The sequence below is a fragment of the Petaurus breviceps genome, unplaced genomic scaffold (assembly GCF_028583685.1).
Source record: "Petaurus breviceps papuanus isolate PSGF00001 unplaced genomic scaffold, PetGlider_PUasm1.0 186, whole genome shotgun sequence".
NCBI classification, from domain to species: Eukaryota; Metazoa; Chordata; class Mammalia; order Diprotodontia; family Petauridae; genus Petaurus; species Petaurus breviceps.
The window spans coordinates 4,167,114-4,191,439 of record NW_027185798.1 but is presented as its reverse complement, the minus strand read 5'-3'; the positions used below and the strand labels follow the sequence as shown (position 1 = coordinate 4,191,439).

The following is a 24,326-nucleotide window of genomic DNA, read 5'->3' as shown; positions in this document are numbered from 1 at the left end:
AGAGTGAATAGAATGGTGGTGTTAGGAGGTGAGTGACTGAATCCCACGACTGACCCCTAACAGCCATGGGAGTGGGGGCAAGTCCCTGAGGACACAATGACAGCACTGGCCTAGCAACACTGAGGTGAGAGTCGAATGAAATCCGGTATTAGGTGGAGCCAGCATTGCCTGCTGGGAGGAGAGGAGACACAGGCGGTGTCCTCTGTAGCCCAGCTCAGGAGCCACATCCTGACCAAGGTCCTGCTGGACCCCTCCTGTTCTCAGGCTCCCCGAGGCACAGCTCTCACATATGCTGCCTGACGTGATGTTTGCCACAGGTGCAACAAAGCAGCTTCTTTGAGGTAGAGACTGTCTGGTTTTCTTTCTATGTCCAGCTCACACAGGAGGCGTCAAGTAAAAGTACTGAGACCATGCGAAGAAAAGTCACCCATAAAGTGTGCATTCACTAATCTCTGACTCTAAGAAGCCATGAAAAAGCCAAGGACTGCCTTGTCTCTTCTAGGAGACACCTAAAAATCCCTCTACCTAGTCAAGTGCTCTCTGCTCTGCTCTATTTTCTTAGAAAGAGGAGGCAGTGCTTTTAGCCAATATTTACTTTTGGATAAAATTGAGACATTTAGAGGACATGTGAGATGGCAATCTCATGGGAGAAAGGTGGAATTTTCTTTGGAAGGACTAAGTCAAATAGGGAAGGAAAGGAGGAAGGGAGACAGAGGAAGGGAGGGAGAAAAAAATCAAAAGAAAAAAAGAGGAAAGGGGGGGGAGGCACAGTGGACACATTACCTGGGTGAACAAAGCTGTTTTTTGCCCAGAGATAACTTTCAACGCTTGCTGTCCTTGGGTGGAGGACGCATTGACTCCCAAATTGCCCTGAACCACGGATCCAGTTGCCAGCTGCTTTCCAGAACTCTGAGGGGATGGTTGGCCAACTAAAAATGTGCCCTGGAGACAGGAAAGGAAGAACAAAAAGATCTGAGTCAGTACCACTTATCCTAAAGTAACAAAAGGAGGCTCTGTGTTATGGAAAATAGAGTTTTCTTTAGATTCAGAAATTTGCAAAGGTCCCCAGTACAGTGCATCACTCACAGCAAGCAGAAAACACCACGTGCGCTCACTGACTGCAGGCCAATGTGACCTGGATTACTGCCACAGGTGATTCTGAGACTTGGGGATGGTGTCCTCCCCCTTCTCTTCCCAAACCGCACGCTCTCCCACCCCCTTCCCAGATAATCTGATAATGGCTCTGCTATATGCTGATGGAGAAGGCCACCAGAACATCACACCGAGGGTCTTTCAGAGACACTAAACATGCTCCTTTGTTTTCCCTAGCGTAGAGCTATCACTCCCACAGTTCAAGGGACGCAGGATTCCTCTCAGTGGAGATGGATATGCCCACTCAGCGGCATCTCCACCTTCATAATTTGCTATGGATAAAAATTCATCCTCTAGTGACAACCTGATGATGACCAGTGGGGGCTGGCCTATTCAACTGAGATACATAATCTGTTATTCAAAGTCTCTCCAGTTTCAGAGATCCTGACAAAGTCAGCATTACACTGGAAAGACCTTGGAAAACCCAGCATGGCTTCCACATCATTTAGAAGGCATCAGAATCCAACTTGAGTGGAGGATTTTGGATTCAGTCTCCTTGAAATACCAAGCTGTACCAACTGACACAGTACATTTTTATATATGTAAGACCAAAAAAAAAGGTTGAAAACTTTCATTCTGAAGTTAAAATTATATTTTCTTGTAATTGTTTGTATCTAAAAAGTGTATCTCCACACTTTGAAAAATTTATATTAAGTTATGGTAAAATCACTTAAAATTTTGTGTGTCAATATAAATGATACAGTTGGTCCTTGAAATGTTAATAATACTTCTACTGTAGATGCCATGAAAAATCTATTTTTAGTCAGATCCTTACTTAATTCCAAAAACTAAAGTTAAATGAAATTTCCTAAGGCTTAAAAAAAAAAAGATGCAAGAAAAGGGAAAGACTTTATCTCTTAACTTTTCCTCTTCAACAAATATGAATACTTGAGGAGAAGATAGTTGTGCTTGAATACATTAAAATGAAAATTTCTCTATAACAAAAAAATGTCAAAGGGTAGAATAGAACAGATTGCAGAAAACACATATGGAAGACACAACAGATAAAAATACATAAAAAACAATAAAACATTTACAATGGCAATTTTCGATCTTCAAAGGACAGGAACTGTGAAATAAATTCTTAATAATTAGCTGAAAAGATGCTCAACCTCACTAGTAATATTGACATAAAAATTAAAACAACTTTGAGGTACAACCGTGCACTCATTAAAATGCCAACAAAAAAATTAATAGCAATAAAACTAAGTACTGGAAGGACAGGAGAGAACGGGGTAGCTGAACGGGGCATCCTTGTTCATTGTTGGTAGGTTCAAATTAGTAGGACCTTTTAAAAAAATAACTTAGCAGTCAGTAAGCAGTCTAAGTTACAAAATAATCTGATCATTTTATCAGAAACTGGAAATGCATAACTGTCCAACCAGAGAGGAATGGTGAAATGAACTGCGGCCCAGCATTACAGTGTTACTAAAATCAACAATTATTTAGAATATAAAGAAATCTGAGAAGAGTTTTATGAAATCACATAAAGTGAGATAAGCAGAACTAGAAGCAATAGGTACGCACGACAGCTCTAAGTGAACAAAAGGAAAAAGGAACAGAAATGAACAAAAACCCAATGGAGATTTGGAGGGGTGAGCTCCTGAAAAGTTACCACAGCCTCTCACAGGTCTTGAGTTGGAAGGACCTTATGCTGATATTTAATGCTAGACTTACGATGAACTTTTTATAAAGGTAGAGGGTGGCATCTGACAAGATGGGTAGCTCCTCTGTGGAAGACAGCTATGGGCCGGGACAGAAGAAGGCATGGTCATGTGCTGGGATGAAGGGAGGACCCTATTAATGAGGTGTAAAACAGACCTTCAACTGCTACTCAATTTAATATGCCTGTGACTACTGCTGGGTCCAATGACACCTGCCCCAGCCCCCCAATAATACAAAGGTGTTAATCCTGGCTCCCAAGGAAGTTGACTGGGCCCAAAGGCCTAAATAACCCCTGCAATTTCTCAGTCTCCAAGGAATTTCAAAAGAGCAGAAACGAAGGACCCAAACCTGTGGAGTCTGCTTGAGGATATAGGATGTGTAGGTCAAATGTGGGGACACCCCTCCGGGGTTCGCACCCTGAGCTCCTGTACCAGCACTGCTGCCTCCGGCTGCAGAAGCTCCTCCCTGGAGGTCTGGAACACAAAGAGGCACCATCATCCCCAAGTCCCTGCAAGCCACCCTCTCCCTTTGACATGTACTTGATTTTTCCCAAATTGACATCCCCTCTCCAGAGCCAGGAGTGGTCTTGAAGCCTCTTCATTATCTACCTGATCGGGAAAGTGAATGGACAAATCCCAAATACAGTGGAGACAGATTTCAAAAGCTCTTTGTGCCTTGGTGTGGGAGAAGACAGAAGGAAAATCAGATATCAGCATTTTCTAGCCAAGAACATGACTGATCTCCCTCAACTATCTTACTGTTTAGACAAATAAATGGTCACCAAATCTGGGGCCAGTCAACATTCTCAAACAAACCTCTTGGATTTTACTGAAACTCAGAGACTGTGTTCTTCCTGTTTGACTTTGCCTCCCTGGATGAAATTCAGAATATTTTACATTCACAATAACTGCAAGCGCCCACTCTTTTCCAGACCTCTAGTCCTAACTACTATCCCCCAGCTTTTGGACTCTGTTTCTTCCCTCTAGGAACAGACTTTTCTGACCTGTATCCCATTCTCTCTCCTCCCAATAACAGTCCTGAGGACTCTGGCAACTCTTCAAGAATAGTTTAGGGAAAAGAATGATTTATGAAACAATGGGCTCTTTCCCCCCAAAACAAGACAAAACAATGCCTCAAAGTGAACTTAGAGTGGTAAAAACAATTTAAAGTCTGGGTAAAGCTGTTATTCTCCTAAGACAACTTGAGAAGACTCCAGAGAGGCCAGAAGCCTGGCTCTGGTGAAGTGCAAACACCTCCAGGCCTACTCTGCTCAATCACCAACCAACAAGCCGGGGCAGCCTCCCTTTGGGAACTTGTACCTCACAGTGGGGGGTCAGTCTCTCTGCTGTTGTCCAGTTGTGCTGACCAGACCCTGTCCTGGGCTGCAGCTGTGGATAAGCAGGAGTGAGCACACACCAGGTGAGTGCAGCAGCTCAGGGCAGGGCTGTGGGCATTTGCCAGAAAGCACATTCCTTGGTTTCAGTTCCAGGGCAGAGGAGTAAGCTAAAGTTTGCAGCAGCAGGAGGGATGGCAGGAAATAGCAAGAGCATGTGCAGTAAAAGCACGTTGGGGTCCTGGCTGTGGTTCAGAGGCAGAAAAGAACACCCAAGTCAAGTTCCCAGGCAGCTCAGAAAGCAACTGTAAGAAAAACCTGAAGCCTGAAGCATCACCCACACTACAAACACTTCCCTACCTCAGGACTAGAACCTCACTATAATGATAAGCTGCTTAAGAAAAAAATGAGTAAGCAAAGGAGAAAAAACTGGACCACAGATAGTTACTATGGGGACAGAGGAGATCTGGTTTAATACTCAGAAGAAGCCAGTGAAATTTTAAAAACCACTCCTACTTCAAAGAAAAATGTCAAATGGTCACATGTCCAAAAAGAGTTCTTGGAAGAGCTTAAAAAGAACTTTAAAAATAAAATAAAAGAGGTTGAGGAAGATTTAGGAAAAAAATAAGTACAATCTAAGAAAATCAAGAAAACTATGAAAAGAAAGTCAACCAACTGGAAAAAAATAAAAAGTCTTAAGGAAGAAAACAACCCCTTAAAAACTAAAACTGGGCAAGAAGAAGCTAGTGACATAACATAACAAGAAACAATAAAACAACATCAAAGGAACAAAAAAAATAGAACGTGAAACACCTCACTAGAAAAACAACTGATCTGGAGAACAGATCGAGGAGAGGCAATGTAAGTGCTGGGATGGGGCGGCTGGGTGGCACAGTGAATAGAGCACCAGCCCCGGTGTCAGGTGGACCTGAGTTCAAAACCGGACTCAGACACTTCACACAAAAAGTAGCCATGTGACCTTGGGCAAGTCACTTAACCCCAATTGCTCTCCAAAAAAAAAAAAAAAAGAAGTGTTGGGACTACCTGAAAGATATGATCAAAAAGAGTCTAGATACAATATTACAAGAAATTATTAAGGAAAACTGCCTTGAAGTACTAGAATCAGAGGATAAAATTGAAATAGAAAAATCCACCAATCTCCATCTGAAAGTGATCCCAAGATGAAAAGTCACAGGAATATTACAGACAAGTTTCAAAGCTCCCAGGTCAAGGAGAAAATACAAGCAACAAGAAAATCACAATTTAAATATTTTGGAACTAGTCAGAATGACATAAAATCCAACAGCTTCTACATGAAAAGACTTAGAAGATTATATTTTAAGAGCAAAGGAGCTGGGGTTGCAACCAAAAGTCACTTACCCAGCTTTTAGGTATAATCCTGAATGGGGAAAAAAAAAGCACATTTAATGAACGGAAAGACTTTCTGGTACTTGACAAAAAGACCAGAACTAATGGAAATTTTGACATATAAGATCTAGAAGAAACAAAGTAAAGACTAAAGACCAATTATAAGGGACTAAATAAGGTCAAATTGTTTACTTATTGTAGGGGAAAATGTTATCTGTACTCTTAAGAATGTTACCACTACCTGAGTAGTTTAAAAACACATACATAAAAAGCTTGGGGCAGAGTTAAATATGAAGAGATGACTAACAAATAAAATTGGGTAAGTAGAGGTAAAACAGAGCAATTATCTCATACAAACTAGGTGGGAATGGAAGAACTGTTACATAGGAAGCAGGTGAGGGCGGAGGGCCTGTAGTGTTGGAATCTTATTTTCATTGGAACTAGGTTGAAGAGAGAATAATATATACATCTAGAAGGGTATAAAAGTCTTCTAAATTTATAAAGAAATAGGATGGTGAGGGGACAGAAGAAGTATGAGGGCTGGGGAGAAGATAAGGGAGGGACTCAGAGGAGTGAGTAGATTAAGGAACAGGAGTGGAAGGGTTGAGGATAAGGGAGGGATTCTTAAAAAAGGTATGGGTTAGGGAGGTAGTGGTCAGAAGTAAATTAGTCTTGTGAAGAGATTGAGGTAAAAAGGATAACAGTAAGGAAAAAGAGGATGGAGGGGGAAACAAAAATAAGTTATTATAACTTTGAATGTGAATGGGGTGAACTCACCCATAAAATGGAAGGGGATAGCAGAATGGATTAAAAATGAGAATCCCACAATATGTTGTTTACAAGAAACACATTTAAAAATGAGAGATACATAGAGCTAAAATAAAGAACTGGAGTAGAATGTAAAAAAAAAGCAGGGATAGCAATCATGAGGTCAGACAAAGTTAAGGCTAAAATAGATTTAATTAAAAGAGATAAACAGGGAAACTACATTATGATACCATAGAAAATGAAGCAACATCAATACTAAAACTATATTTACCAAATGCTATAGCATCAAAATTTTTAAAGGAAAAGTTAAATGAATAACAGGTGGAAATAGTAGCATTATAATAGTGGGGGACTGTTACCTCCTCTCAAAATTAGATAAATTTAATTTAAAAAATGAATATGAAAGAAGTCAAAGGTGAGAATAAAATTTTAGATAAGCTAGATAAATATATGTATGGAAAATTGGGAATAGAAAAGAATACACCTTTTTCTCAGTGGTGCATAGTACCTTTACAAAAACTGACTATATATTAGGGCATAAAAACATTACAGTTAAATGGAGAAAAACAGAAATATTAAATGTAAACTTTTCAGATCAAAATGTGATAAAATTATATTCAATAAGGGACCATGGAAACACAGATTAAAAACTATCTAGAGACGAAATAACCTAAACTTAAAGAATGAGTGGATTAAAGAACAAATCATAGAAACAATCAATAATTTCATCAAGGAGAATGATAATATCGAAAAAACATATCAAAACCAATGAGATGCAGTAAAAGTAGTAATCAGAGGGAAATTTGTGTCTCTAAATGCTCATATTAATAAAACAGAGAAAGAGCAGACCAATGAGTTGGGTACGTAATTTTAAAAAATTGGAAAGGAACAAATCAAAAATCCCCAATTAAACACAAAATTAGAAATCTTAAAAATTGAAGATAAGATTAATAAAACTGAGCAGAAGAAAGCCACCGAATTAATAAATAAAACTAAAATTTGGTTTTATGAAAAAAAAATCAAAATACCTAAACCATAGGTTAATATGAGAGAGAGAAAACCACATCACAAGGACTGAAAATGAAAAGGTTGAATATACCACTAATGAAGATGAAAACAAAACAATTACACGTAGTTATTTTGCCCAATTATATGTCAATAAATCAAACAATTTAAGTGAAATGGGAGAATATTTACAAAAATATAAACTGCCTAGATTAACAGAGGAGGAAATAGAGTATCCAAATAAACCTATTTTAGAAAAAGAAATAGAACAGCTCACAAGTGAGTTTCCTAAGAAAAATGATCAGGACCAGATGGATCTACAAGAGAATTCTAGCAAATATTTAAAGATCAACTAATTCCAATATTAAGTAAATTATTTGGAATAACAGATAAAGGAGTCCTACCAAACCCCTTTTATGAAATACAGTACTGACACCTAAACCAGGAAGAGATGAAAAAGAAAGAAAATCAAAGACCAATTTCATTAATATGGATATAAAAATCCTAAATAAAATACAAGGCAGGAGACTACAACAATATTATAAATAATATACATTATGACCAAGAAGAATTTATACCAGGCATGCAGGGATGGTTTAATATAAGGAAAAATAATAACATAACTGAATCTATCAGTAACAAAAATTATGTGTCAATAGATGCAGAAAAAGCTTTCAATAATATACAACACTTAATTCTATTCAAAACACTTGAAAACACAGGTATAAAGGGATTCTTCCTTAAAATGGTAAGAAGCACCTCCCTAAATCCATGAGCAAGCATGACTTTTACCATAAGCATTTCTATATCACCCATAAAACTCTGCAAAAAGAGATAGTAAGAAACATTCCATTTAAAATAACTGCAGACAGGGGCAGCCAGGTAGCACAGCAAGTAAGAGCACCGGTCCCAGTGTCGGGATGACCTGGGATTGAATCCCGGGCTCAGACACTTAGCACCCACCCAGAAACACCTGGCCGTGTAACCTTGAGCAAGTTACTTAACCCCAATTGCTTTAAAAAAAAATAAATAACTGCAGACAATATAAAATACCTGGAGTATAACTGCCAAAATAAACCCAGGAACATAAATTATAAAATACTTTTTATACAAATAAAGTCAGATTTAAATAATTGGAGAATTATTAATTATGCATGGGGAGGCAGAGACAACATAATATAAATGAAAATTTTACCTAAACTAATCTATTTACTCAATGTCATCCCACTTAAATTACCAAAAAATTATTTTACTGAGCTAGGAAAAGTAATAACAAAGCTCATTTGGAAGAATAAAAGGTCAAACATATCAAAGGAACTGATGGGAAAAAATGTAAAGGAGAATGTTTAGCAGTATTAGATATTAGACTACACTATATGGGAGTAATTATAAAAATTACCTAGTACCAGGCTAAAAATAAAAAGGCTAACCAGTGGAACAGAGTAGACATATAATACACAGTAGCGAATGATTACAGTAACCTTGTGTTTGACAAATGTAAAGATTTAAGCTTTTGGGATAAGAATTCATTATTTGGTAGAAATTGGAAAAACTTGAAAGCAGTCTGGCAGAAACTGGGCATAGACCAGTATCTTACACCATTTACCAAGATAAAGTTAAAATGGATACATGACGTAGATATAAAGGGAGATATCGCAAGAAAATTAGAAGATGGATTAGAAAATGGATCATATTGCCTGTCAGACTTATGGATGGGAGAACAACTGAAGAATAAACATGAAGGGGGGCAGGGTGGTGGGAGAAGAGAAGCACAAATCTAGCTCCAACCACTTTCAACACCTGTAAAAAATGACTCTAAACAAACTTGAAAGCTACAGAACCCACAAAGTGACAGAGGGAAACAAATCTCCTGCTGCAGACAGCCTGGCAGGCCGACAGTGCACGGGGGGCCGAGCGCAGCCCTGCGTGAGCTGTGTGGTTCTGGCCCCAGGGTGGCCCCGACCAGCAGCGGCCTGGAGCAGACTTCAGGAGAATGACTCACCTGCAGTTGTGGTGGTTTCCAGACTTCTCAAACCATAACCGGCAAAGACAAAGTAAAAGGTCAGTGTGGAACTCTGCTGGAACTCGGGGGGGGGGGGGGGGGGGGGGCGACAGATGGATGGAAGAGTGAGGTCCAGCCCCTGCCCGGGGCAAGAAGCGGTGGAGGCACAGAGGCTGTGCTGCTGCCCACCCCGCAGCTGTCTCTCTCAGGAGCTCCTGGCCTACAGACTGTAGGGGGACCAAGCGATCATTCAGGAGGTAACTGCTCTTGCTTTAACCTGTTTGCATCTGGACTGCGGTCTTGGGTGGCGGTCCTGGGGTGTGTGGCCAGGTACCAGCACTTGTGGAGCTGTAAGAATGGGTGCCCTCCTAATAGCTCCAGCAGCTACAAAAACCCCAGCAATTTGGACAAAGCTCTCTCCATTCTGGAAGCAGAGTTCTACCGTGCCAAAGAGCTCAGAAGTCAAGGAAGTGACTGGCAAGATAAACACGCCCAGGAAACGTAATCAAACCATAGATTCCTTTTTTGGGGACAAAAAGGATTAAGGCATGGAGCAGGAGGAAGACAACAAAGTTAGAACACCTGCATCAAAAGCCTCCAAGAAAAATATGAGCTGGTTACAGGCGATGGAGGAGCTCAAGAAGGACTTTGAAAATCAAGTAAGAAAAGTAGAGGAAAAATTGGGAAGAGAAATGAGAATGATGCAAGAAAATCAGAAAAATCAAGTCAGCAGCCTGCTAAAGGGCACCCCAAAAATACTGAAGAAAACACCACCTTAAAAAATAGACTAACTCAAATGGCAAAAGAGGCCCAAAAAACCAGTGAGGGGAAGAATGCCTTAAAAAGCCCCATTTGCCAGATGGAAGAGGAACTTCAAAAACTCACTGAAGAGAAAAACTCCATCAAAATTAGACTGAAGCAAATGGAAGCCAATGACTTTATGAGAAATCAAGATGCTATTAAACAGATCCAAACAAATGAGAAAATAGAAGGCAATGTGAAATATCTCATTGGAAAAACCACTGACCTGGAAAACTGATCCAGGAGAGATAATTTAAAAATTATTAGACTACCTGGAAGCCATGATCAAAAAAAGAACCTAGAAATCATCCTTCAAGAAATTCTCAAGTAAAATTGCCCTGATATTCTAGAACCAGAGGGCAAAATAGAAATTGAAAGAATTCATTGATCACCTCTTGAAAAAGATCCCCAAAGTAAACTCCTAGGAATATTATAGCCAGGTTCCAGAGTTCCCAGGTCAAGGAGAAAATACTGCAAGCAGTCAGGAAGAAACAATTTGAGTATTGTGGAAACACAATCAGGATAACACAAGATCTAGCAGTTTCTACATTATGGGATTAAAGGGCTTGGAATATGATATTCCAGAGGTGAAAGGAGCTGGGATTAAAACCAAGAATCAATCATCTACCCAGAAAAACTGAGTATAATGCTACAGTGGAAAATATGGTCATTCAATGAAATAGAGGATTTTCAAGCATTCTTGATGAAAAAACCAGAGCTGAACAGAAAATCTGACTTTCAAATACAAGAAGCAAGAGAAGCATGAGAAGCTAAAACAGGAAAAAGAAATCATAAGGAACTTATTAAAGTTGAACTATTTACATTCCTACATAGAAAAATAATAATTTTAAATCATAAGACTTTTCTCAGTATGAGGACAGTTGAAGGGAATATATGTGTACATATGTGTATACATACACACATGTATGTATAGGAGTGTATATGTATAAATAAATATATATGTAAGTGTGAGCATATATATGTTCATGTATACATAGAGAGCACAGGATGAGTTGAATATGAAGGGATGATATCTAAAAAAAATAAAATTAAGAAGTGAGAGAGGAATTTATTGGGAGGAGAAAAGGAGAGACAGATTAGGGCAAATTATCTCATATAAAAGAGGTAAGAGAAAACTGTTACAATGGAGGGGAAGAGCAGGAAGGTGAAAGGGAATGGGATAACTTTATTCTTATCGAATTTGGCTTAAGGAGGGAATAACATACACACTCAATTGGGTATCTTCCTCTACAGGAAAGCAGGGGGGAAGAAAATAAGAGGGGGGATGATAGAAGGGAGGGCAGACTTGAGGAGAGGGTAGTTAGAAGCAAACATTTTCTAAAAGGGACAGGGTCAAAGGAGAAAAAAAATAAGTGGGGGGAGGGATAGAATGGGGGGAAATATAGTTAGTCTTTCACAATAGAACTACTATGGAAATGATTTGCATAACTACACATATACAACCTATATTGAATCACTTATCTTCCCAGTGGGGGTGGGTGAGGAGGGAAGAAGGGAAAAAAACTGGAACTCAAAAGTATGAAAAACAAATGTTGAAAAAAAATTGTTTTTTACATGCAACTGGGAAGTAAGATATACAGGCAGTAGGATATAGAAATCCATCTTGCCCTACTAGAAAGTTAGGGGGGAGATGGAGGAGGATGTAAGAGAGAGCAGATTGGGGGAAGGGGTTTTCAGTAGGCTCGCTATCTTGGGGTGGGGGTAGGGGAAAAACGGGGAGAAAAATTTGTAACTCAAAATCTTGTGGAAATGAACATTGAAAACTATAAATAAATATATTTTTAAAAAAGAATAAGCAAGAAATAAAAAGCACTGTGAGGTGTAAAATGGACAGTTTTAATTATATTAAATTAAAAAGGTTTTGTACAAATAAAACCAATGTAGCCATGATCAGAAAGAAAACAGAAAAATCAGAAAAAAGTTTTATAGACATTTTCTCAGATAAAGGTCTCATATCCTACCTATATAAAGAATTCTGTCATTTATAATATGAGCCATTCCCCAATTGATAAACTTGTCAAAGGATATGGCAGTTTTTCAATGAAGAAATCAAAATTATATAGAGTCAAATGAAAAAATATTCCAAATCATTATTGATTAGAGAAATGCAAATTAAAACAACTCTTGAGATATCATTTTATACCTATCTGATTGACTATAACAAAAGAAGGGGATGCAGACAAATTGGGATACTAATTCACTGTTGGAGCTGTGAACTGATACAACCATTTTGGAGAGCAATTTGGAATTATGCTGAAACGGTTATTAACTGTCTATACTCTTTGACCCAATAATACCACTATTAGGTTTATTTCTCAATAATTTCTCAATTTAGGTTTATTATAAATACTCAAATCAAATACAAAGGACCTATGAAGGACTATACACTCCATAAAAAGAACTGATAAACAAAAGTTTAAATGTAGTTTTTACACACACACACACAATTGTGTCTAATGGTAGCCTTTTCTAGTGCAGGGTGAGGGTAGAAAGAGGAAAAGAAGCATGAAATGGAAATTCATGATTTTATATTGAATCTTTTTTTATGTTGTGCTGAGTACATGGAAGTGTTTTTTTTTTTTTTTATCATGTACTTAAGTGAGGAATACATTTAAAAAATTTTTTTGAAAAGAGATTTACCTGGATTTCAATTATACTGGTGTTTACACAATAGGAAGGAAATGCCAAGGAGGAAGAGTGTGAATCTTCCACATTAGGGCTACTACCTCCAAAGATGAAACGTATACACTATTAGTTGCTAAAGCTTCATCTTTTAGGACCTGAGGAGATGACCATGATCTCACACAACAGACTTTTCTTCCTACATCCCACCCATCTGGCTGATTTTCTACGGTGAATCCAAGATGATCATCTAGAGCATCTTTGTTTAGCCCTAGCCCAGAATGCCCTTTTCTACCTACGGGAACTGGCACATTTCAGCCCACCTGGTTTGTCAAGGACAAGAGAGGAAAGAGCCCTGTTCCCCCTCAGGCCAGTGAGTCCACATGGGTGCAGGGGCAGAGAGCAAGTCAGCTTCACCCAGGACAATATTACCCACAGGCAGTTTGAATCACAGTGGCCCCGAAAGGATGACAGTAATTCCAGAGCAGAGCTCCCCGGCCCTAAGCAGTGATCCTGGGAAATGTCTATTCATCTTGTACCTTGTTAATAGGTAGGAACAGAAATGAAAGCAAAAAGGGATATAGGGTTGGTGTGAGGGAAAAGGCTGGAAGTGACATAGAGCATGGGATTGGAGACAGTGGGAACTGAGGCACATGGATAAGTCCAAGACTTATCTCGGATGCCAGGGGTAGGCCATTCTGTTGGGAGGGACTGACTTCTGATTAAGTCATATCTAGGTTGGGAGATAGGGAGCTTTTCTTATCTCTTTCTTCTCAGTGTCACCTGAAATTAATGATTCCTCCCAGGCTCCAATCCCTGCCACTGGAATATACCCAAAGTATATGATTTTGTCCCTCCATCCTCAGTAACACAAAAATTATTTAGAACAAGCACATTTTTCTGGTATTAGAGAGACAAAAGTTAGAAAGAAAAAAGCAGCCGAGCTGAGAACCTGAGAAAGGACACCTGAGGAGGTTTCCCCTCGTGCTTCTCCCACACCACCTGCCCCTGCTGGATGCAGGCTGTTTCTGACCCAGAGTAAGGCAAGGCCGCTGCCCCTGCACTATGAAGAAGCCCCCATGGCAGATCAGAGCTGCTGTCTTCCTCCTGGCCTGACCCACTCACTTCACAGATCCCAGAGGAATACGCCCAGGCCCCACAAGATGATTCACAGGACACTCACTAGCACTGCTTGTGGCTCGCAGGATGGCCCCTTGAGGGATCAGCAGAAGCTTTCCTTTCCCAGAAGGGTTCTTGCTGTTTGTCGTAAGGTACAGTTTGGTGCCAGGAGGTAAATTTGCCAGATTGGCCAGATTGGTGGCTGGCAGCTGCAAAGTAGCCATCACTAGAATGACAAAGAAAAGCAGGTGGTGATGAAACACTTGAAAACAGAAATCTCAGTAACAAAAAAACCCCAAGCTATTTAAATCACCAGTGGGAAAAGGTGATAATAAACTGTAGCCACTCTTATTTAATGTTTGTGATTATAGTACTGGTGCCAAAGTCAGCACCAATATACATGTATACATATACGTATATGTCTATATATCTTTTGCATACATTGTGGGAGGGGGCGAGGGAGAAAAGGGAGAGAAAGAGAGATGACAGAGAACGGATAAACTCTCGCTAACACGGAGTCCCCAGCCCACCCACAGGCTGTATGCATATTCAGACTGATCCTAAGAAGGCCTGTGATGTTACGCTTGGGCACCTGGCTTAGTTTTCTGTCCAACACAATGGAGCCTCTGCTGACTCTCTTTTTCAGGGCTGAATTCTGCCTAGTCTTGGGTCAGTGAAGAGGAATGTTTATTTTGGTTCAAACCAAGGAAAAATTTTCAAGATCTACCCTCTAGACCAAGAGACCACATCCAGGCAACAAGGGGCAAAGTCACAAGGACCGTGAAATCTCACTTCCCAAATCTTACACTGCTGTTGGAGCTAAGTGCATCCTCTGGTCCCCCCCAACTCTGGAGGCCACTATAAAGCCTGTCAATGAGCAGCAGTCTGCACCATGCGCCTCCTTGAAGCAGAACTCAGGGACCTGCCTGGTGCATCTGACAGTTCTATTCCTAGTGTCAGGGGGAGTTACACCATGGCATGAGGATGCTGGGGAAGCTGCCTATCTTTTTATAAGAAATGAGGATAGAGTATAGTTTGCCAAAGAGCCAAGAGAACTCAACTACATCACAATCCAAAGGGAAAAAAATTCATAAAAAGGCGTGTGTTAAGGCACATCAAAGTGATAAGTTACTAAGAAACAGACTTTTAGCGACAGAAAAGAAAATTCAATTCAAACCTATCTTAAGATACCAGGCCAGATGGGACACAAATTCTGCCCTCAGGGAGTTAACATTCTACCAGAGGAATATAATATATAAGCAGACACACAAATACAGGATATATACAAAATAAATGTACAGTGCCTGGGAATGGAGGGCACAAACATTTAGAGAAACCAAGAAAGACTCTTGGAAGCAATGGCACTTGGGCTCAAGTTGGAAGACGCAGAGCCAAGGCAGAGAATAAAGTGAAAGGAAGAGATGAGAGAGATGTTAATAAGGTCACTGGATTAGGGACTGGGTGGGGTGAATGAGAACGAAGAACTGAAGATGTCCAAGTGTATAAACCTGGAGGACTAAAATGGTGGCACCCTTGAAAGAAATAGGCAAAGAAGGAGGGTGCTCTCAGGGAGAAAAATAATGAGCTGTTTTGGACATAAGACACCCAGAGGATGGCTGGAGGTATAAGACTGGAGCTTGGGAGGGACATGGGGGCCATATGGGTCCATTTGAGAGATATCTATCTAGAGATGATAGTTGAATACATGGGAGCTGATGAAATCACCATGTGAATCTAGGCAGAGAAGAGGTAGGAAAGGGCACTGGACAGATCCCTGGGGCGTACCCACACTTAAGGGCCCCGAAATGGACAAGGAACTTGTTTGTAGGCAGCAGAGGGCAAGCAGATAAGGAGAGACTGAAAACTAAGGGAAGAGAGTAAGTTCAAAGAGGAGAAAGAAGAAGGGCTGGTGCTTGCAAGATGGTGAAACACTTCCTCCTCTGAGAACGGGTGATGGATGTGACACCGCAGTGCGCAGAAGAGGGAGCTTTCAACAAAACGCCAAACTGTTTCCAGCCAAGTACGAGTCAAGGTCCTTTAGTGAGAGGGAGGAGACGATGGAGCCGGGGGTGGGGGTGGGGGGGTAGATGTGACCTGGGAAGTTGGATAGAACCACGTTGGAAGAACACTGAGGAAGGAAGGGCCCATCTGGGGTTAGACCATGTCAGTCTGGAGTGGATCCAGACTCAGGGCTATGTGACTTCTTTTCCTGTTGAACGTGGCATTCAATAGGACCCAAGCAGGACTGGAGGCCAAAAGTGGAAGTAACTCAGGGATAGAGGCTGGTCACACAGGAGGTACAAGGCAAGCAATGCCGGGGCTGAAGACTGTCTGCAGCTGAACTGGATAAAGAAGGAGCTGAGATTCTGAAGAGAGTAAAGTGAGGCCCCAACAGGGATGCTGGGCTGGCTTAGGAGGAATAAAAGCCAGATGGACAAGGGGGTACAGCAATGTGCTGAGCTCTTCACATGGGGACACGCTGGTCTCTCTGCCCCAAGTCTCTCTCCACCCCAGGCTGCTTTCTGCTCAGGCCTTAAACTGATTTTCCTAAAGTGCAAATATAACCATGTCACCATCGTATCCAAACAGCTTCAATGGCTCCCTATTACCTCTAGGATCCAATATGAAATCCACTGGCTTTGAGAGCCCTCCCTCCCTTTCTAGTCTTCTACACCTCACTATTTGGTGACACTGGCCTCCTCTGTATCCCCAGAGCTCAGGACAGTACCCAGCACATAGTAGGTACTTAATACATGTTTGCTGACTGACTTGATGGGTCAAGCTGCTGGGAGAGGGTAGGAATGGGCCTCAGGGAACAAGGCAAAAGGTCATGGCTTCGGCAGAGCCTTGGGCTAAAGAGAAGGGAATGGCAGCAGAGGGAAGACAATTCGGTGAGAGGAGAGCTCTCAACAAAGCAGGAATTAAGGCACTCAGAAAAGCTGTGGGAACAGTGCTGCAGCCTTTTTTGAGGACAGAGTGTCCTTCAAGGTGCAGATGAGACCAGGTAACAGGAACACAACTCCCAGGAGCATTTCTATACCTCAGGAGGTGTGCTGAAGGCCAACAAGGGATGGGACTGATGGGGTCTGAGGGCCAGAAACCCAGAGCAGAGGGAGGCCAGTGCAGAGCTGAACTTCTTGACTATACGGAGGAAAGTGCGACCAGGATGGGATGAAATGCTGGACAAACTGTCAGCTCTGAAGAGGACGATGAACAGAATTTAGAGCAATGAGGCAGAGGGATAGGTGGAAGGCAGAAGGTTTTAACCAAGAGAGGCATTTCAGAGTCCAAAATAATGCAAGGGGCACAACAGGGGTGATGGTGAGGTAGGTTAGACACGGCAGCGAGAGGAAAGGATCCAGGACATCTGGCCCAGCATGGCGAGAGGGCAGCAGTCCAGGGCCACCTTCAGAAAGCTGGTTTTCTGGGAGCCCACAAGGCAGCATGCAAGAGGAAGTCTCAATGGCAAAGTGACAGTTGTAGAGATGAAAGGGGTGTGTGGAGGAAGGAGAGGCTTTCACTCTGGGATCCCAGGGACCAGGAGAGCAAGAGGGGCGAGTCTGCTCACCACAGAAAAGGGAGGCAGCAGTTATCAGAGAGCAGTTAAAGGCAGGACAGAGGCCCACCCAAATGGTTGCCTGGACAGTCTAGGCTTGAGGCCTGCTCCATACAGCTCAATCCCGAGTCAAGGACACAGTGGCAGGAAGCGTCCCTCCAGTCCTGGGCAGCTAGGGGCCGCAGCTTGTTACTGCCCGTCCACAAACAGCTCTCTCTAGCTGAGGACAGGGGAGCAGTGGCAGCAGCAGCAGGGAAGCACTGCCTATGCCCTGTTTGGTCCTAGGCAGTAAGAGCAGGCTGAAGGCAATGACGGGGCTCCAGGGGGTGGAGTAGGTTATGCCTTCACCAGGGGCAGCAGCTGCCAGGGCATGGGGATGTTCATGGCAGAAGCACCCAGCTCAGTAGGGGAGGCTCTCATCTGCTTGGACCCTAGGCACAGATGGACACATGAAGGTGCTGCTTCCTGAGGCAGTCATTCCAAGGAGTGATGGGGAACAAAAGCACCTGCTGCCATTGCCAACAGGATATGGGAAGACAGAGTACGGAAGCCTCCAAACAGGTCCCTGAGAAGAGCTGGTCCTGGACCCCCTGCCCCTCAGCTCTGGGACGAATCATGGCAAAGAATGTAGTTGCCAGCTGAGGCTGGGGCAAAACAGCCTTCCTCCCTTCTCGGCAGGGGCAGTCCTCCTCTCATTTGAAGAGAAAAGGCCTCCTCACACAAGGTTGTGGCAGAGCTAGGGCAGAGGCCCAGCTTTCTTTTCTACTCTACCACCTTCTATAAAGAGAAAATTTTTTATAAAATGATCTAACTAGAATCTAAGTCTGGAAGAACTCTTAGGAGAGATGACAGAAAAATGGAGAATTATGCTTCAGACTGTGGAGCACTATTTTTAGTAGTCCTGAAAGAGGTTCTTTACCTGAAGTAAACTTTGACCCTTTTCGTAGGGTCATCCACAAATTATTACTGGGCCCTTTCAACATGCCTTCAAATGCCATTAGACTGTCAGGATCACACGGCATTGATTACTCATATGGATGTTATGCAGAATTTTACAACTTGATTATGAGCCAAGGCATGACAGTACCTTCCCCAAGAGCTTTCCTAAACTAACCAATGACATCGTTACCTGAACCCTGGGATCCACTTTTTGGGGCCCCAGTGGAAGTGACCTGAGCCTTGGTTAAGGTCTGCACAGGCTGAGCAACTATGGTTCCTCCACCTCCGCTCACAATCGCTTTGGCAACTCCTTGGGTTACAACTTGCTTTGGACCAACGGCCTTGGCAACGGCGGAACTGGCCTTGGCCACCAGGATCTGGCCACCACTGATTGCCATGGCCTGCTTCACTGTGGACTGCAAAGCAGACCCGACTGGCACGCCAACCACCTATTCAAGAGAAAGAAGATGTCACCTGGGCTCCTTCCGGTCCTCAGCTAAGCCCCAGCCCTCTCTGAGTGAGCTGTGTATGTGAGTGACGCTTTGTGGCTCAGACTACTCCCACAGGAACAGAACAATAAAATCAGGGACCTTGGGCATGTCACATGGATCTGAATCAGTCATCCAAGAGTAAGCAGCTAGCTGCCCTAGGCATGTAACTGGAAGCACACATTCTTGACACAGGGATTTGGGATGGCATCTGGGTGGAAATCACTCTGCTGCTTCTTAGAGCTGGCCCTGATTTCTGCTTCTTCTTTTTCCACTGAAAAGCTCAGGATGCTCAGTAACCTCTACAGACAAAATGAGATTGACAGACTACACTTTATAGTCTTTTCTCCAGTAAACCAGGCAGTGTGAGTGTCCCTGAACACCAGCAGGTCAGTCTTCAGATGGTGTCTTCCCTCGCACATGCATCCCCAGGGCCCAACATTGCCCTCGGCACACAGTAGGCTCTTAGCCTCTTGTTGACAGACTGAGTGATTAGCAGGTGTGAAGGAGAAATAAACTACAGGCTTCCCACACTTGGAATATTAGTTCGACAGAAACAATATTTGTAGCTTTAATCAACATTAATGTAAAATTAGTGGGGACTTACAAGGTGCTGTATAGAGTGTAGTATAGGATTCAAATAACCTGACTACACAGAACTTAGAATCTTAAAAAAGGCAATGATGATTTGGACAGACCAGGATAGAAAGACACAGTCTGCTGTTGGGTCACAAAACGAACGCACGCATTCAGATAAATGTCTATGGGGCAAGTCAGAGAACAATTTAAATTTTGCCATATTTTTACCTCTGGTTTATAACCTGAGTAAGCATGCATTCCTTCCCTCTTCTAGCATATGAAATATTGATGGACTTTGAGGAAAAAGACCTAAATCCATTTCTGAATGGTAGCATACTCAATGCTGCATCATTTGGCTTTTCATGTAGAGCTGAAACCAAAGAAAACAAATCTTTTGTCTGGGTCTATGCTTGTCTTGCTACCCTGGCCAAATATCAAAAGACTTCAACCCCTTCTCCATTTCTATTAGACTCTGAACTGCATCCCTCAAATTACGGTACCTAGAACTGGAATACCTGGCAAGGGATTTAAACAATCTAGGCCTAAATGCTCTCAGGACACCACCTGGAGCAGAGACAAGGAACCACATATCTCAATGAACTTTGTAAAGCAGGAAGGATAAGATGTATTTCTCATACATGTTCATGGGTTGCTGTTTCTTCTTCTTCTCCTAGCAACACATATATTTCTCCTAAAATCTACATATGTAGAAAATGACCAAAACCAAGGGTCTTCAAATACCAGAAGAGGCTTAAGTGAAAAAGGAGAGCTGCGGGCCCCCTATCTCCATCTGAGGAGGGGAGTCCAGGCTCAGGGCCTTGGTTTAGTGGCAAAGGAGGTAACATTTTCTCCTTCTCAAACTATTTCTGGACCCCCAGCAGTACCTTGCTTCTAATCCTGACCTCAGGCTGACCTGTGCCTTTACGCTCAGGAATCTGGCTGTAAGTTCTCCCACCATTCGGGGATATCCCAATCTTCACAGCAATTGGAAGTTACTCCTCATAATCAGTGTCTACCAAACTAGCAAGGGTCCTGGGGATGCAGAGTCCCAGGGACATATCTGACCGATCCCAGGGAGGCAGAGCGAACACATGATTTGTGACATTCAGATGTGGACCTGCAGAAAGCAAATGAGCTGGGTCACCTGATTCCAAGCGGAGTGAGTTTTCAGTTGGTTCAAACAATGCAATGGCTGCCCTAGCCCTCCCTGTAACCAACCGTGGAGGAATGGAACTTGTACCTTGGGTGACTGAGCAGACCCATCTCCTGCAGCCACGACCTGTTTCTGAGGGGACACAGCTATCATGTGACCCCCTTTCACAGTCACATACTGGGGAAGAGGTGGCTGAGTGGTAGCTCCTGAGGTGGGCATGTGGGGGGCTTCTCCAGGCTCCTGCTTGATGATCACCTTGTAAGGAACACAATGACAGTGAATAAGGCACCCCATTCTGGACACGTTCTGTCTGCTGGGATTAACAAATTAGTGAAATGTGGTCTGCAAAAGAAGGCAATAAGCAACCTGGATAAAGCTTGCATACAGAAAAAAGCATTTACCCTGTGAATATGTCAACAAAATCCTTCACCTGCTTCTTTGAATCTGTGAGGGGTCAGGCATTCTAAGGACCCCATTTCAGAAAGGACTCTGACAAGGAGAGCAAGTGCAAGGGGGGCAGACAGGATGGGAAATCATGATGCCCAAGGGCCTGCTCCAGGACCATGGAGAAGGGCTTAGCAGAGACATGGGAGACGCCCTGGAGGATGTGAGAGTTCATCACATGGACCAGGAATCACACTGGGGGTGGGGGTGGGAATTGAGAGCAAGGATGAAAAGTTACAGAGAAAGACTTCTGCTCGAGCTAAAGCTGTCCCCAAGTGGAGTGGGAAAGTGGGTTTCTTTTTTACCCATTTCTGGGAGTGTCAGACAGGCTTCCCTACTCAGGTCCTAGATCCTGGGATAGAAAAGGATAAGCACCAGAAGACCCACATCGTCCTTTCCTTATGAATCAGACACAAGCCAGGAAAAGGGAAAGCAGTGACCTAAAGGGTCCTCCAAGCAGAACTAAAGTCCGAGTCCTGGCACTGCATCTCACTCCCCGAGGAGCTGAGGGAAAGGTGGCATGTGGTAATGGGAATGCCAATGAAAGAACACCATTGCCCCAACCAGCACTCAGCTAGCCAACGATGGGCAGAGGCCTCAAACACTCACCTTGGTGAAAGCTCCAAGCCCTCCGGTGACGGGTTTCGGGCTCTGTACCTTGGAGTGACTCCCGATTGGGCAAAGAGGGGGCATAGATGCGAACAAGGAGTCCTCCTGCTGGGGAAGCAATCACACACGTCACATACTGAGGCACCGAAAAAACCAGAAGGAAATCCAATTCAATTCTGATCACTTGCATCAAGTGACTGAGGTTCTACCACCCTAGAAATCTGAGAAATTCCCCCTGGAGATTCACTGCTCACGAAGATTCTCCGGAATCTCCCCAGTCACAGCTAGAGCTGAGAGTCGATGTTGTTTTAGAAGTCAAAAGTAAAAGAGGAGATACAACCAGACGTCCTCTGCTAACATCATTCACTGCTTGGCTTGGAAACTACATACAGACTTAGCAAATATTTTATTAAGCACAGTAAATTTTTTCTTTTGAAGATGAAGACAATTTCTCAATGTCTGCAAACACAACAAAAATACTGACTTTCTGAAGCTGTATTGTTTTTATATAAGTTTTTATAATTTATAGCAGTCTCATTTTTTTAATTACATTTTTTTACATCAGTCATTTCTGACACACTTATGCCTCCATTTCCTCACTCTTCCAGAACTGAACCTTCTTGGTTTTTAAAAAAAATAGATTTTATTCATTTCAATCGGTCAAGAACTTCCCTCTCGTTATCGCCCTCCTCCCAACTGAGAACAAAAGAAAACAAAATCCGTTACAAATACACACAGGAGAGTCAATCCGCACTGGTCATTCCAAAGTACATGGATATATTCTGCATTCTAAAGGCTTCCCTTCTCCATCAGGAGGCAGGGAGCTGCTTCATTATCAGTCCAGCATTGGCCCTATTCGGTCATTATGCTGAAGATAGATCAGCACAATAATTGTCTCTAAATTTACATTAAATGCAAATTTTAAAATTTAAAATGCAAAATGCACCTCTCCATCCCAGCTAATCGGAGATGTGAAACTTGACATTTGAAGGAACTTCAGAACTTCTAGCTCCACTCAGAGCTAAGCAGGTATCACTCACACGGACAGTCTCCCTGAGAGATGGTTATTCCAGGACTGTTTTTAAGGATGCTGGTGTTAACCCTAATACTACATAAACTACAAAAACAGAGACAAAAGGCATATTCTATATATTGTCTATAAGAAAAATATGCCAACACCCAAAGGAGGGAGAGATTAGGCATAAAAAGAAAACTATTAACTAGAGTAATTGAAGTAAAAATATTGGGTAAAATATTAAAGCTGTAAGTGGCCTATTTAAAAAACTTATTCACTATGGAGTTCTGTCATGAGTGCATGAATAGCTCAATATTCAATCAACAAAACATTTAAGCACTTTCTACATGCCAAGCACTTTTATTAGAAAGCCTGTAAACATAACAAAAATAATACAAATCATGATTATGTCAACTGATGCAAAAGAAAAAAAAGGCTTTGAAAACAATGTTAATTACATTAAAGACAAAGGAATTAAGGAATATTTTTAAAATATGATAACATCAATCTAAAACCAAGTACTAACATTTCTTTCTTTTCTTTTTTGCTTTTTGGAGGGCAATTGGGGTTTACTGACTTGCCCAAAGTCACATGGCTAGTAAGTGTGTCAAGTGTCTGAGGCCGGATTTGAACTCAGGTCCTCCTGACTCCAGTGTCGGTGCTCTATTCACTGAGCCACCTAGCCACCCCCAAGTACTAACATTTCTAAGGGAAAAACAGTAAAATCCTTTCCAGTAAGAGCTACAGTCACTACTATCATTTGATTTCATTCTGGAATTGCTAGAAATAGCAGTAAGACAAAATAAGTGGAAGGAATACGCATATTAGGTAAAGAAAAGAAAAATGGTCTCCGCTGGCAAATGATATGATGGTTTACTTAGATAATGCCAGACCCAATAAAAAATAATAGATAAAATTAATTTCAGTAAAGAGGCAGGTTATAAAATAAAACTGAAGGAGATAGGGAAGAGGGGTGGGACAGCAAAGCCATTATTTGCTATTTCAGAATACCATAGTAAAGATGGATAAAGGGAAAATTTTGGCTAAACATAAGCAAGCAGTTTCTTTTCTTTTTTAAAATTAAAAAAAAATATTTTTAGTTTTCAGCATTCACTTCCATAAGCTTTTGCGTTCTAAATTTTCTCCCCCCTTCGCATTAAACCTATTTCCACATTAGTCATGTTGTAAAGAAGAATTAGAACCAATGGGAGAAACCATGACAAAGAAGCAACCCCAACAAAAGAGGGCGAATATTTTCTAACAAGCCGACATGAGCGCACAAAGGGCCGGTGCGCTATCTGCACAAGTGCAAAGCTCCCCACGGACAGAAGGGCTTAGGCAGAGATCGGATGGCCAGATAAGATCCAAGAACCATCCAGAGAGCTCGGAAAATCCTTGCAAGCCCTCCAGTGTACAGCCCTCATATTCCGGATGAAGAAATTGAGGGACGGGGAAGTGAAGGTCACCCAGAGAATAAGCGGCAGTGCGGGGATTTACAGACAGGTTTTCACACTGCAGCAATCCTCCTTTGTATCAAGGGCATCACAAGGTAAATCCCTGTGTTTGGGTAACAGGGTGGACTAAATGATCCCTAACGTTCCTTCCTACTCTAGGGATAAAAACAAACAAAATAACTCTAGGGATAAAATCTACACAGCCAGCTGAAAAGACACCGTTTTATTATTAA

At 42.1% G+C, this 24,326-nt stretch overlaps 1 protein-coding gene across 5 annotated transcripts in view; it reads right to left on the bottom strand.

Moving 5' to 3' along the window:
- Positions 1–24,326, bottom strand: part of YEATS2 (YEATS domain containing 2) — a 118,954-nt gene that overhangs the window by 33,865 nt on the left and 60,763 nt on the right. For 4 of the 5 annotated variants that reach the window (XM_069089418.1, XM_069089422.1, XM_069089419.1 and 1 more), the window contains 6 exons: positions 21,625–21,732; positions 20,659–20,826; positions 18,542–18,800; positions 13,921–14,082; positions 3,166–3,290; positions 784–942 (listed from right to left, as the gene is read on the bottom strand). In XM_069089418.1, the coding sequence (XP_068945519.1) occupies positions 784–942; positions 3,166–3,290; positions 13,921–14,082; positions 18,542–18,800; positions 20,659–20,826; positions 21,625–21,732 (981 nt within the window). The remainder of the gene's footprint in view (positions 1–783; positions 943–3,165; positions 3,291–13,920; positions 14,083–18,541; positions 18,801–20,658; positions 20,827–21,624; positions 21,733–24,326) is intronic. The other variant, XM_069089420.1, reaches the window with a different exon arrangement.